The sequence below is a fragment of the Alosa alosa genome, chromosome 8 (genome assembly GCF_017589495.1).
Source record: "Alosa alosa isolate M-15738 ecotype Scorff River chromosome 8, AALO_Geno_1.1, whole genome shotgun sequence".
Classification (NCBI taxonomy): domain Eukaryota; kingdom Metazoa; phylum Chordata; class Actinopteri; order Clupeiformes; family Clupeidae; genus Alosa; species Alosa alosa.
This window is the reverse complement of record NC_063196.1, coordinates 1,430,072-1,444,415: the sequence shown is the minus strand read 5'-3', so window position 1 is coordinate 1,444,415 and position 14,344 is coordinate 1,430,072. Positions and strand designations below refer to the sequence as shown.

The window sequence follows — 14,344 nt, the reverse complement described above, 5'->3', positions numbered from 1 at the left end:
ACGAAATGCACAAGATGCTGTTCATTTTTAATCGGATTCCCACTACATGAAGATAGGCCATACTGAAACTTTGGTAAGTACAGATGTATTTGTACATCTGTATGGAATTGTATACAGTGTTAGCACTGGTTGTATTTCCCGGCAGCACACTATATTTTCTCTCTCAATAGGCATGCGAACACAGTTTCCACATAAGCATCTGGTGAGTGAGGAGTGGACAGTGGTCAATCTAATTTCAACACCTAGCCTACACTAAGAAGGTTGGTCTAAAGTGATTCCATTTGCGGTCTAACAGTAGCAATATATAGTAAGCTTTTATTGGGTGAGAAAGTTCAATGATGGTCAAGTGTATGTAGTGCCCTTATCGTTTGTGTGTCACTCCGAACTCGTCAAATGTGGAGGCATGGTTAGAACCCTTGGCATCAAACTTCGACACACGGATTACCCCCTTGGCCAAGCTTTAGCTGAATCAGTTGTTGCCAAGTTGTTGCCATGCTCACATTAAGACGATGGCACGTCGGCATCTGCGCCTTTAGTTTGTGAATATGTTTCGCCTGGTGCGAAAACATGAAAGTAGCCAACCTAGCTGTCTCCGAGACATTGGTAATGGGAAACATTTCTAACGTTTGTATTCCAACTTTTGTCCTAAGACTCTACATATACGTTTCGACTTTAAAGAGGAAACATATAGGCTAATCATCCGCCTTTGAGCGAGCCACCTCTGTCTATTTAGATGCTCATATTATTACAAATAGGCCTAGTTGAAACGGTTCCATTTTTGTTCTGCTCGAACGGTAGGCTACCGTTAGCCCAAGACCCAAAAAGGCTCCGGGCATATGCATTAGCCTAGAATATAAGGCTGAATCTGTGAATGGGCCATAGCTGTAAGAAGCTGGTTTGTACGTGTTCTGAAGCCGGCAAAGTTACATTCTTTTGAGTGGCAGCAAAGGCAGCCAATCAGCGTCAAGTGCCTGCATTTCGTAATAGGGTTGCCAGTTAAGCCCAAAAGGACACCAAATAGATGCAAATCCACGCATTGAAAATTCCCCACCCTAACATAGCTTTCTGAGAGAGGTTTTTAGGAAGCTTCTAAGGCATTACAGACCCAACCAAAATTTTGTTGTCTATATGTCACATCACAGAACAAGAATAACTACCCCGTTCAATCATTCTATGTCACCTTTAAAGTGCCTTTCATGACACCCAAGGTCACTTCACAAACATAAAAGGTTAGCCATCTCATAATAAAAATAAGTCAGTCAGTCAGTCAGTCCATAAGCAATCTTGAAGAGATATCTGAGATATATAAGAGAAGTCTGCTTTTAAAGTCAGCAATTGAGTCACAGTGTCTGATGTAGTCTGGCCAGTGAATTTCACCACTAGGGGGCGATATAGCTGAAAGCCCTCTCTCCCAGGGTGCTGAGGTTCACACTAGGGACATGCAGTAGGCCTGCTGAGGAGGATTATGGTGGGTTTTCAGGATGTAAAGGGATGTAATCATGGGTTTCATAAGGGTTTATACTAATGCATGGGTTTTCATGTTTTAAAAGAATGTAGTCATGAGTGTCATAAGTCTTAATGGCACTGCATTTGCTGTGAGCATTGTGAGGTCATTGTATCCTGTGTAGGCCAGACCAACTGTCAGAGGAGTGGGGTGAGTGGAAAAGTACTGGGGGTACTAGGATGAGAGGATCTCCTCCTTACATGGTTAAGGGAGATTGGGTGTTATCAAGCTGGTGAGGACTGGACAGGACAGGGATGAGGAGGCCACTGTGTCTTATGAGAGGGCCTGTAAAGCTAGGAAGAGAATAAGATAAGAAGGCCTTATTTCACCAATCTGGAAGGAACCAGAAAAACTTAGGGTTACACTATTTTACATTTGTTACCTATGCATTACATAGGTTTGCATATAGTTTTATGCATGATGGGAAGATGCTTTCCACCAATGTAAGCGACCCTGCTTGGTACTGATTGGTGAAGGGTGTTGGTGGAGATGGCATGAGAGGGTGGCACTTCTCAGGGCCGAGGAGTATAAAATATAGTGTAAAGCCATCCGTAGGGGAGATCTCGCCGAGGGTACCAGCTGGTAACATCTCACCTTCTCCCTATTGCTTTGACGGTTGGTCTGGACTTTGGTTAGGCTGTACTATCATTGCAATACTGGGAATTAAAATCTTCTATCTACATTATCTCCTTCGGACACCTTGTTCCAGAGTGCTAAATTACTGAATAGTCAAGTGGTAATTGTTAATTGGACAATTGGATTCGGAAGTGGACATTTTCCACGACAGATCCTCAGTAAGCGGGAATGATTATCTTTTATATGGCCCAACATTTCTAGCGCCACCCCTGGATTTAAAGGATTTACCCCAAAAACGGCAGTGTAATCTGCCTACCTTCATGATGAAAAGTAACACATGCTTTTTCAAAAATAGAAGTAAACTGTCAAATAAATAATTCAGTTGAACTTTTTTTTTTTTTTCATTGCATGGTTATTGTAAATGTAAATGTAAATCAGGTTTATAAGCCAAGTATACTTAATGAATTTGGTCTCTGCATTTATCCCACCCGTGACTTAGTGAACACACAGAGCACACAGTGAACACACAGTGAGGTGAAGCACACACTAACCCGGAGCAGTGAGCTGCCTTGCTACAGTGGCGCTCGGGGAGCAGTGAGGGGTTAGGTGCCTTGCTCAAGGGCACTTCAGCCGTGGATGTGGGCATGGGAGAGCAGTGCTCAAACACTTCCCCCGCCCACATTTTTCCTACTGGTCGGGACGAACCGGCAACCCTATCAGTTCCAGGCCTTAAGCCCTAACCAGTAGGCCACGGCTGCCCCTGTGTTGTTGCCCATTTTGATCTAGATTAACAGAAAGTGTGACAAGTCATAAGTAAATAAATCACTTTGAATTTAACTAACAAGTTTATACAAGCAGAATCTTGTGTTTGGATTTGCTGTGGGAAATAACCCAGCCGCTGAGGAAAATAGGGACCAACACAGCAATAGGTTATCTTAACCCAGCACATGGGTTATAAATCTAACCCAGCAGGTTTAACCAATTTGGGTTATTTTCAAACGAGCATTTTTCAGAGTGAATGTGTACAAATTCCAATGTAAAATGAAACACAGTGATTTTCATACTATACATATTTGGAACTACATTAAATAATATAATTCTCATTCAGGCAAAGCACTACTACTTGGGATTTGCAAAAATACAATTGTAACACCGGAGCTTTTCAGGTGTTTGCGTCTTCCTTTCATTTCATGAATTATCATGAATGAATTAGTTCATGATTTATGCATAACTTCATTCCTTTACATGAGTTCATAGTCTTTCATTCATGACCTCATGCATGAACCACACATCAACTAAGACATTAGGTATGATGGGTACATCATTATGATTCATGATTTCTTAAGCATGACCATCATTACAGGAATTTAATTTAACTTAATTTAGGTTAATTGCTCATGTGTGTGGCCCCTAAACTAAAGTGGCGTTGTCATTGTTGATATATGTAGAGAATGGCAAAGTTGCAGAATTTGAGCAGTGATGACCACATTTTTGGCAGAAAAAGAAATCATGATCATGCGTCATAAATCATACATAATCATAATCATGCTTCATAAAGCAAACACAGGAAAACATGGAGGGAAACTGAAGACTTAATCTTGTATACGGTTTAAATGAGATTGTCAAATTATGGCAATATTTAGAGCCATGTTGTAGAGAAAGTACATAAGAAATATCGGTAACACTTTACTTGACAGTATCGACATAAGAGTGACATGACACTGTCATGACACAGGAGACCTAACCCCAACTCTAACCCTAAACCTAACCCTAATCCTAACTTGTTATGACAAAAACCGAATGTCACTTAATAATAATAATTCAGAAGCGTTATGTCATAACGTTTATGACTTGTTTATGAAACGTGTCATGTCATGACAGTGTCATGTTACTCTTATGTCGACACGGTAAAGTAAAGTGTAACCGAAATATCTGATGTGAATACATTTCTGTATACTGCAGAAAATGTTAGCTCTAGTTACAAAGTTTCGTCTATAACTAAAGTTACAATTTCATTTTATCCTGACCTGTACAGTGACAATAAAGTATTCTATTTTATTCAAAGTTGTTCATGACATATGAAAAGAGCCATGAATATCAGAAGTTGGCTCAAATTACTTGTTTGCCAATATACATAAACTGAATTATAATTTGAAAGGCTGTAGGTTTCAAAACTATTTGAGATACAGATCTGACATTTCAGATTTGTCCTTATGTTGGGTATGGAAGCACCTGTGTGTTTTTTTTTTTTTTTGGAAGGTTGACCTGTGAGCCTCTGGTTGATTTAAGATGGAATGACTCAGTTACAATTTTGCAATTGATCTTTTAAAGTTGATCATTTCTTCAGTAAATTGTTAAATAAAATAAATCAAAGCACATTTATCATGTGGTTAAGAGATGAAGAGATGACTTACTGCCTGATGAGTCTGGTGCCCACAACACATGTTCACATTGTGTCTTCTCAGTTCAGATTTTATTAAGGCTGTAATTGAAAAAGACACATTCTCATAATAATCAAATACTATTAATAATGTTTGCAACAGTAGCCTGATCATCTGATTTCTTAGATGGACTGCTAGGATATAACGTAGATGGACTGCTAGGATATAAATTCCATCTAATTTCATAGAGATGTCAACACCTGTGAAAAAATGACAAATCTGATAAATCTGAAATGGGTCGTTTAATATCCATAACACCTTTTTGAATGATGGCCAACAATTGTAAGCATGAATCCTAACTCAATTTTCATACAGGATCACCAGTGCAATGCCTGTTGTTTTTATTTAAGCTTCTTAAACAACACACTTAGTTACATTTACATTTATTCATTTAGCAGACACTTCTTCCAAAGCGACTTACATATGCCAGTTATAATAATAATAATAATAATAATAATAATACATTTTATTTAAAACGCCTTTCAGGACACTCAAGGTCGCTTCACAGATAAAACAAATAGAAGAAAAAAAATATCAAAAAAGGTGAAAAATTATAAAAAATATATAGTCCATTTAGCCATATCATAGTCCATAGGCTAGTCTTAAGAGATAGGTTTTCAGTTCCTTTTTAAACTGGGCAGTGGATTCACACTGCCTGATGTCATTTGGAAGTGAGTTCCATAGCTTTGGGGCTGTGTGGGAGAACGCTTTCTCTCCTATGGTGCTGAGGTTCATCTTGGGCACCTTGAGCAGACCAGCTGATGAGGATCGCAGCGAGCGGTAAGGGGTGTAGCTCTCCAAGAGGTCGGTGATATAATTGGGAGCAAGGTTATGCAGGGCCTTATATGTCAACAGTAGGATCTTAAACTGGACTATCTGGGTAACTGGTAACCAGTGTAGCTGTAACAGTCCAGGTGTTATATGGCTTGTGGACTTTGTGCCTGTCACTATCCTGGCTGCAGAGTTCTGAATTATTTGGAGGCGGTGGAGTGATTTATGTAGGATGCCAGAGAAGATGGAGTTGCAGTAATCAATGCGGGATGTAACATAGGCGTTTACAAGTACTTCTGCACTCTGCTGACTGAGGGAGGGGCGCAGTCTTGCGATGTTTTAGATGATGGAAAAAGGCGCCATGAGACACACTGGGCAGTGAATGAAAGTGTGCTGTCTAGTATAACACCAAAACTCTTCACCTTGGTGGAGCAGGCAATGTTGGAGCCATCTACAGATAGGGAGAGTCTGTTTTCCATCTTTGCCAGTGTTGTTTTTGAGCCAACAACAAGTAATTCACTCTTGTTACTGTTCAGTTTTAGGTAGTTGTTAGTCATCCACAGATTTATATCATGCAGAAAGGCAGTCATCGCAAAGGGAGGCAGTCGGTTTGGTGGACATTTAAAGCTGGGTGTCATCAGCATAGCAGTGAAACTGAACACCATTTTGCCTCAGGATATTTCCCAGTGGGAGGAGGTAGATGATGAAAAACAGGGGCCCCAGAACAGACCCCTGTGGCACTCCCTTCGTGACAGCAGCACTCTCCGACTTGTGGTTCAAAATCTGGACAAGCTGTGTCCTGCCAGAGAGATAGGAGGTGAACCACTGATGAACACTGCCCTGCACTCCAATACTGGTAAGATGCTCCAGAAGCAGCTGATGGGATATGGTGTCAAAAGCTGCATTCAGGTCAAGGAGGATGAGGATGGAAATGAGTCAGCTGTGCAGAGGAGGTCATTTGTTACCTTCACCAAGGCAGTCTCTGTGCTGTGCTTCGGTCGAAATCCAGACAGAAATGGCTCAAACAGATCATTGTCCTTCAAATGATCCTGGAGTTGAGATGCCACCACCCTCTCCATCATTTCTGAAATGAATGGTAAATTGGAGATGGGTCGGTAGTTGTTGAGGTCATCATGGTTCAGCTCAGGTTTTTTCAGGGTTGGTCTGACAATAGCAGTCTTCAATGAAGGAGGGATTTTACCAGTGATGAGCGAGGTGTTAATTATTGATGTTATCATTGGGATGATGGATGGTAGGCACATCTTGACCAGGCTTGTCGGAACAGGGTCCAACTGACAGGTGGAGGAGTTGCACTTGGTGATGAGACCAGTGATGTAACTTTCAGCAGGGAGACTGAATTCACTGAGTGCATTTATTGTAGGTGAGCCCAACTCAATCAAGGAGCATGGTTGTTTCAGCTTAGTAATTGAACACTCCAATTGCTGATGGATTGCCTCAATTTTTGTGTGAAAAAAGTTCAAGAAGGCTGAGCAGCGTTCAACAGATGCATTCTGATAGATGGTACTATCAGGTGGCTTGAGGAGGCCATTCACAGTGGAAAAGAGAGCCCTGGTGTTTCCTTCTCCTTCATTGATGATCCTTGCATAGTATGAGCTCTTGAAGTTATATTACAAGGGCATTGTTACATTGTTCCTGGAGCAACTCAGGGTTAACTCGGGGCCCCAAGGGCACAATGGTGGAATCCGGGAATTGAACCCACAACTTTTTTGGCTACTGTAAAGTGAATGTATACAGTATAGGTACTCTTTGATGACCACAGTAGGTAGTGGACACCATGAAAAATTGTACTGCATGACTAGCTGTTTCGTAAGGATAACTTCAAAGTAACAAAAAAATGAAAAGCGCAGCACTGCTTTCTCCATGTACAGCTGATTTATTGATTAACTGACTTTTCGATCAGTCAGACCTGATGTCAGTTCATCAATAAATGGATTAATTTTGATAAATTATGTACTAAATAAATTCTTACTGAGGGTGTGGGGGTGTCTGCTGATAGATAGATACCGTATTTTCTGGACTATAAGTCGCTCAAAAAATGTGTCATGAACAGGAAAAAAACATATAAGTCGCACCGGACTTTAAGTCGCATTTATTTAGAAATGTATTTCACAAAATCCAAAACCAAAAACAGAGACTATGTAACTGGATTATTGAGGCCAAAAAGATTAATGTTAATGAAGACTAAGGAGTGAAGGCAGCCAAGAGGAGGGCAGGAAGGTAATTGTAAAGCAAAAGATTCACTGAAAGAAAATGCCATGTGGTACACCAACATGTATCTAAAATGTGGAGAATACAATGCAATCAAGCATTTTAGGCGATGTGGAGTCAGAAGCTGGCAGCAGATTAAATGCTCACGAGAGAAAAATATGCAGTTTTAAAAGGACGTGACCGAAGCAAGCCATGGATAGGCCTATAGGCCTAACGGTAATTGTAAAGCAATTTACAAAAGATTCACTGAACAAACATGCTGATATGGTACATGAACATTGCGAGACAATTGTAGATAAGACAGTTGAGAGAGATACCCATCTCTCCCATGGTCCAGTGGGTATTTGGACACAAATGTGTTTTGGGGTGCTGCCACATCTGACATCTCCATCTTACTTTGTATTTTAATGGTATATGTTCACACCCGGATTGTATAATGTACAGTATCATGAGTAATTCATGGGTGAGTAGATTGAACTTTCAACATACTGCAACCCCTTTTCATAGCACTACAAATATCACATGGTGACACATTGTAGACAATTAGGCACAATTATGAGAATATTGCTTTCATTTACATTGCTTCCTGAGAACCACTGGCACAATTCTTGAGGAGTTCATGTTACCTGTTAGAATGATGCCAACAAAAATCCATACACACAGGAAGATATTTCCAATTAAAGGATTGTGGTCTGTGCTGAGCTTTCCCTGAATAAGGGTAAAAGTGATTCCAAATATCTGAAGACAAAACGAAGAGTATATAAAGTCAGTGTTTCAGGTACAGTATAAAAATTACATTATGTCTACTTAGCAAACAGTTCTATCAAAAGCCGCTTACAACAATAACAATGAAAATTACATTAACATTAAATTTAACTGTTTGAAGTAAAGTCAAATTAATTAAAAAAAAAATAATAATAATAGCCCAACAACAACAATACCAATAATAGCAAATTTTCATGACAACAGTAACCATAAACATTTGCAAACCATTACTGTAAAATTAACTAATTAGATTGCCAGGTAAATAGATGAGTTAAGCATATTTTAGACGAATAGGCTTTGTAACATCTTCCTGGAAAAAAATAGTGTAGGGCCATGCACAACACAACCACTGAACAAGTTAGCTACAGCATATTTGCATCTGCAATCCCCGGGCAAGAAAAAAGACTATACAATGCAATACAAACAATAAAAAACAACAACTAACTGAAAACAATTCAATAGAGTTTACAAAGCATCATACAAAGACCTTGAATTTCCCCTTGGGGATCAATAAAGTATCTAAGACCTTAAAGGAGAAATCTGGTGATTGTACACATAAATCTCCATTTCTCAACGTCACAGAGTACTGTCTTTTTACGGTATGAAAAAAAATCTGTTTTACCTAGCTCAAGTTGCTAGTTTCACCAGCTTAAGCAGCCAGGTAGCTATAGCACTACACTCTGGGGGCATGTTCGTGAGCCCCCACGTTCATGCCCCCAAAGTGTAGCGCTGTAGCTGCCTGGCTGCTTTTGCTATTGGACCTAGCTATTCAAACTAGGAAAAACTGATTGTTTTAAATTTTTTGTGCCGATAGTACTCGTGATCTCGAGAAATGGAAATCTATGTAAAAAATTTCCAGATTTCTTCAATCCTTTGAGGCTATACATTATTTTCAGTATAATTTTACTACCTTTGCTTTCAAAATGTTGGTTTTGCTAAAATTTTAAATGAACTACTAATGCTTTTTCAAAGTTCTCAATGTCTCGTTTTAAATGTCAGGGCCCTCGGAAGTCTACCAATGACGTATGGAGCTACTCTAAGCCTCGTAAATGGTGTAAAATAGTCGCATGGCATTTGCATGGCTAGCCCGATGCCCGAGGCACCCCCATTGTAAGCCTGTCGGTAGCATCGGCTAACTAGCGCCATTTCGAAACAAGCCGAAATGGGCTATGAGACAAAAGTTCACACTCGGTATCATGTTTCAACACACTTTAGGTCAATATCACACCGGACTTATCCTTTAACTCAATGTGGTCTATGCTTAGCCTCAGAGAGTCCCATCGGGGGTACGCTTTCCGAACTTTCGCCTACCCCCTTAGACATTTGTCTTCCAAGAGTTACTCCACTTCTTGTCCTTCCAAACACACCTGAACTCTGTGGCAACTTTTCACCTGTCTAGCCAATCAGCTAAACAATTAATACCTGTCATCTGGTTGCCCAAAGCTTCATGGTAATTTCTTCAGGCAGTAAGTCAAGTGAATTGCAATGAGAATGTCTTGGGCTCAAACGTCACCTGACACAGGTTTTTTTTTTTTTTAAACTTTGTTCAAATGCTCAATTTTTTTCTATGATGGACCTTGGGGACTATGACTAAGATGCATTAAATCAGCGTTTCTTAACTAGTGGGTCGGGACCTAAAAGTGGGTCGCGGAACTGTTCTGGGTGGGTCGCAGAACTTGTCAAGTCAAGTCAAGTCAAGTCAAGTCAAGTTTATTTATATAGCACATTTCATACACAGAGGTCATTCAATAAGCTTCACATAAACAAAAACAAACAGTAATAACAAATAAAAGCATAGAAGGGCAATATAGTCAAGGAATAGTTCAAAAGGTAAAGATTATAATAAAAAGAAAACATAAAACGCACAAGGTAAAATCATTTAAAAATAAAAAATACTGTAATTAATAAGCAAAAAAAAAAAAAAAAAAAAAAAAGGCAAAAGTAGTAAAAAAGTAATAAAAGTGTCATGAGCTCTCTCTCTGCCTGGTAACACGCGCTGATTGAAGTCTGATGACCTCCACCTGTTCCTGCTCTGCTCTGCCTCACCCTCGTTTACCTACCAGCTGCACTGCATTCACCACTCATCATGCCCTGTATATAAAGCCTTGCTTTTCAGTCCACACTTGTCAGATCGTCTGCAACCAGCACCAGTTACCTGCCTGTTTTGGAAAACGCCGCTGACGCTTTGCCTGTGATCCCGGACCTGCTCGACTACTTCTGTGTTCTCCAGCCCCGGTAATCTTGACCTGCCTTCCGTCCCTCTTCTACGAATACCGCCTAGTCCTTGACTGTACTGCTGCTTCGTTTCAATTGCTGTTGTGTGTGTTCCCCCAGGACTTCCCGGATCATCCAGCTCCTGCCATCGCTGTTCGGCTACTGGGGAACACACACACACGCAGACTCTTGGAACTCCTGTACCCCCCCCGGAACCCCTGAAACCCCCTTAACCCCCAACCCTTAAATAAACTTTTGAACGTGACGCTTTTGTGGTCCTCGTCCTGTTTGGTTTCTGACAAAAAGTGCTTAATATGATGTAAGACACTTGTGAAATAGGGATATGCAGCTTTCAAGTGTCAAAAACGGAAAATTCCCACGTTCACATTAAAACTGTTGGACATGAAAGGCCACATGGACTACAAACAAACTACAACGTGACGACGAGCCCCCAACTGGGCAAAATCTTCTCCTAGTTGTGCAGATCAGGCTGAACCTGATCCATGTTTGTATTGTAAGATTCAGCCAGATCTGTGCAGCGCAGACTGATTTGACGCTACCAGAACATGAAGTAAGGCAATGCTCTGCCTTCAGAAACTAAGTATAAGTATTTATACTCTTTTGATCCCGTGAGGGAAATTTGGTCTCTGCATTTATCCCAATCCGTGACATAGTGAAACACACTCAGAACACAGTGAACACACAGTGAGGTGAAGCACACACTAATCCCGGCGCAGTGAGCTGCCTGCAACAACAGGCAGCTCGGGGAGCAGTGAGGGGTAAGGTGCCTTGCTCAAGGGCACTTCAGCCGTGGCCTACTGGTCGGGGTTCGAACCAGCAACCCTCTGGCTACAAGTCCGAAGCACTAACCAGTAGGCCACGGCTGCCCGTAAACTGCCCTTGTTATAACCCCTCTGTACATGTTCAAAGTTTACAATACTTCAGTTTGTCTGTAGGGACCCTATCCACGCTACCACAGAAGTGTACGGCTATTTTGAGCCCTTTCAGTGGTTTGAAAATAGTGATTCATTTTGAATTCATGCCTGCTGCTACATGGAATTCATGCCTGCAAACAACAGTGCTTGCTCATGCATATACCCTATCAACACCCTAGCAACCACTTTGCATGCACTGGCATTTCTTTCAGGCAATAAGTTGCTTTGCATACATGTGTCTGACTGCAATGTAAACTGACAGGTTTAATCCATTGTGAGTATAATATTCATTAATTAAGGATGGCTACATCATATACATGTCAATGTCCAATATACTGACCTGGGCAAATGCATTTAGAAGACCAGATGATGTTGCCTCTGACTCTGGGTATGTAATCTCAACCCCAAACTCAAATCCAATAGGCAAATATCCTGTCATGAAAAATCTTTGACATAAAATGAAGATGATGACATGAATCAATGAATCCTCATGTGAGGGATAGAGTTTAAAATCATCTATGTATTTTTATAGAAAATAGATATATAAAATTGAATCATCATTGTAAGTCTTACCCTAGAACTCCTGCAGTGAAAAACAACACCCATAGATATCCCATGTCCAATGTAAATGTGAACATCAGCATTCCAATGAAAGACAGGATGTAGACAATCAATGTGGTCATTCTAAGGAGTGTCATGGATACATACATCACGCAGTTAGAAACTATTTTTAGATTCAAATTTCAATAGTTCTGTGTCATCGTGTTTATCAAAACTACTAGGCTAGTGACTAGTGATGTACTGAGAGCTATCTGATAGCCCCCAGAGTGTGCAAAAGACTGTTGTGACAATAAAAAAATAACGACCAATAACCACTTTAACATTGACACCAAGGTTGGAATTTCACGGCGGCAACAACGCCATGGCCTTCATTGCCCCTTGCGTTTGCCGCGATACCCCTTTAAAAATTAGAAGTTCACAGGTCACTGTGGCCTTAGTGCCCTGCATGACTGTTCTCCCCTTCTGCTTAGCATCCGCTTGATGCAGCGATTTTAATTTGAAGCCTAAGCCCTATCAAAATAATATTAGCATCAGAATTAATGGTTCTAGAATGTTCAGTATTTGATGCCCAGACAGCGAGAGTGAAAAAGAAAGTGATAGCGCACAGCAAGAAAAAGTCTCACATTCAGCAGCCAGAAGACAAAGCAAGAAATGTATATATTAAGGCTATATTAAGCTAGCCTTGACGCCAGCCGTACTTAGCCCCGCATACAGCATTTGAGGTCGGGAAGTTCAGTCTGGACTTGTTCCGTTGTGGAGCAACTATGCCCGAACCAGAGCTGTTTGGACCAATCCAATTGGGCTTTGTGCGATGATGGACAGATGTGCAACAATGCCTAGTCTATCACGTAATCTGAGCATGCTTAGGTTAATTTTGTTTGCAACAAAAACGCTGTGGCTAGAAGCTAGACAGATGGCTTTTAAGACCCTGTTTACACATAGGAAAAATGTCTTTCATTTACACGTAAACAAAGGTTTAATCACTGAAAAAAAAATTCTGAAAACTCCGGCCAAAGTGGATATGTGTGCATAGTGACATGATGTTCCCTTGATTGTTTGAAATCTCTGATTGGCCACCAGTTTGCTCAAGGGATTTGCAACACCCTTCCCCAGCTGTTTTTTTTACGGTGGAGCATTGCATTCACATCACAAAAAAAAACAACAGGTTATTAAGGTCATAATTTTGACATATTATCTCATAATTACGAGATAATTATCTCATAATTAAGAGATAATCATCTCGTAATTATGAGATAAGGATAGGATCCGTGCTGAGGATCTAAACAGCCTTTCAATAAAAGCAAGCACATGTTTCCTACTGATTTCCTGGTTTGAACGACTTTCGTACTTTGAGAGATTAACATGTCTTTAAGTGGCATGAAAAATAAGCCTGTCAAATCGCCAACAACCCCAAAGCAAAGAGTAAGCTAATCCATAGGCTACTCTTTGCCCAAAGGCAATACAATGTTGCACGTTACAGTCCTAACCAGTAGGTGGAGGTACTACTACGCATAGGGCTACCTCCATCCACGTTGTCACACCAGAGAATGTCTAATAGACGGGCTCTGGTCACACGCACGCCTATTGTTTATTTTGTGCAGCTAGGCTACTTGTTCAAGTGGCATTGATGAGTTAAACAGTCACATTTTTCCTACACGTATTATATTGAGAGAAAATAGTCAGTTGTAAACAAAAAACTATTCTTATGTAACCCTTTCGTAAATGGACTGAAGTTGGCTCTACATATCTACTTTTATTGATTATGCTAACCGTTAGCATCTCTATGGGATTTCTCATATACACTAGCCATAAGCTAACACATTAGTTTCTATTCTGTAACTTTAAATGCTAGTCTACATGATTGCTCTTAAACAAAACATCGAAGGAAATAACTGAGATGTACTCTGTTGGTCTGCATAGTTTTACAGTGAATCCTAAGTAAAGGTTTGAAAGGAACTTCAGCTTCAGACATTCTCTTGTGAAGCTGTTAGGTCTATCTCATAACCTGATTTTTTTTGTGTGACGTGAATGCAATGCGCCACCGTAGTTTTTAGCATTGGTGTGAACAGAATTATTTTTAAAAACGAAGGAGGGGAAATATCAGTTTTTCCGAATAGCCTACCCTGCTATGTATTTCGTTGCCTTAGATTTCACTATGGGGTGCAATAAAATATGAGTGTTACCTTTTTGCAATAGTCAGTTTAGATGGATGTGACAACGGATCTTAGCCTGGCGGGCCATCCTATATCATTGCACTGCAAAAACGGCTTATCTAACACAATCTAACCAAGTGTTATTAATCTTATATCAAGATAAAAAAACTAGTTGGTATTGTTTTCAGTATAAAG

The 14,344-nt window shown here is 40.3% G+C and overlaps 1 protein-coding gene across 1 annotated transcript in view; it reads right to left on the bottom strand.

Moving 5' to 3' along the window:
- The window catches only part of flvcr1 (FLVCR heme transporter 1), a 48,754-nt gene that overhangs the window by 12,142 nt on the left and 22,268 nt on the right, over window positions 1-14,344 (bottom strand). Inside the window, exons 6-9 of the mRNA XM_048250767.1 lie at window positions 12,009-12,119; window positions 11,776-11,881; window positions 8,148-8,259; window positions 4,495-4,562 (exon numbers count right to left, since the gene is read on the bottom strand). Coding sequence (XP_048106724.1) covers window positions 4,495-4,562; window positions 8,148-8,259; window positions 11,776-11,881; window positions 12,009-12,119 — 397 coding nt within the window. The remainder of the gene's footprint in view (window positions 1-4,494; window positions 4,563-8,147; window positions 8,260-11,775; window positions 11,882-12,008; window positions 12,120-14,344) is intronic.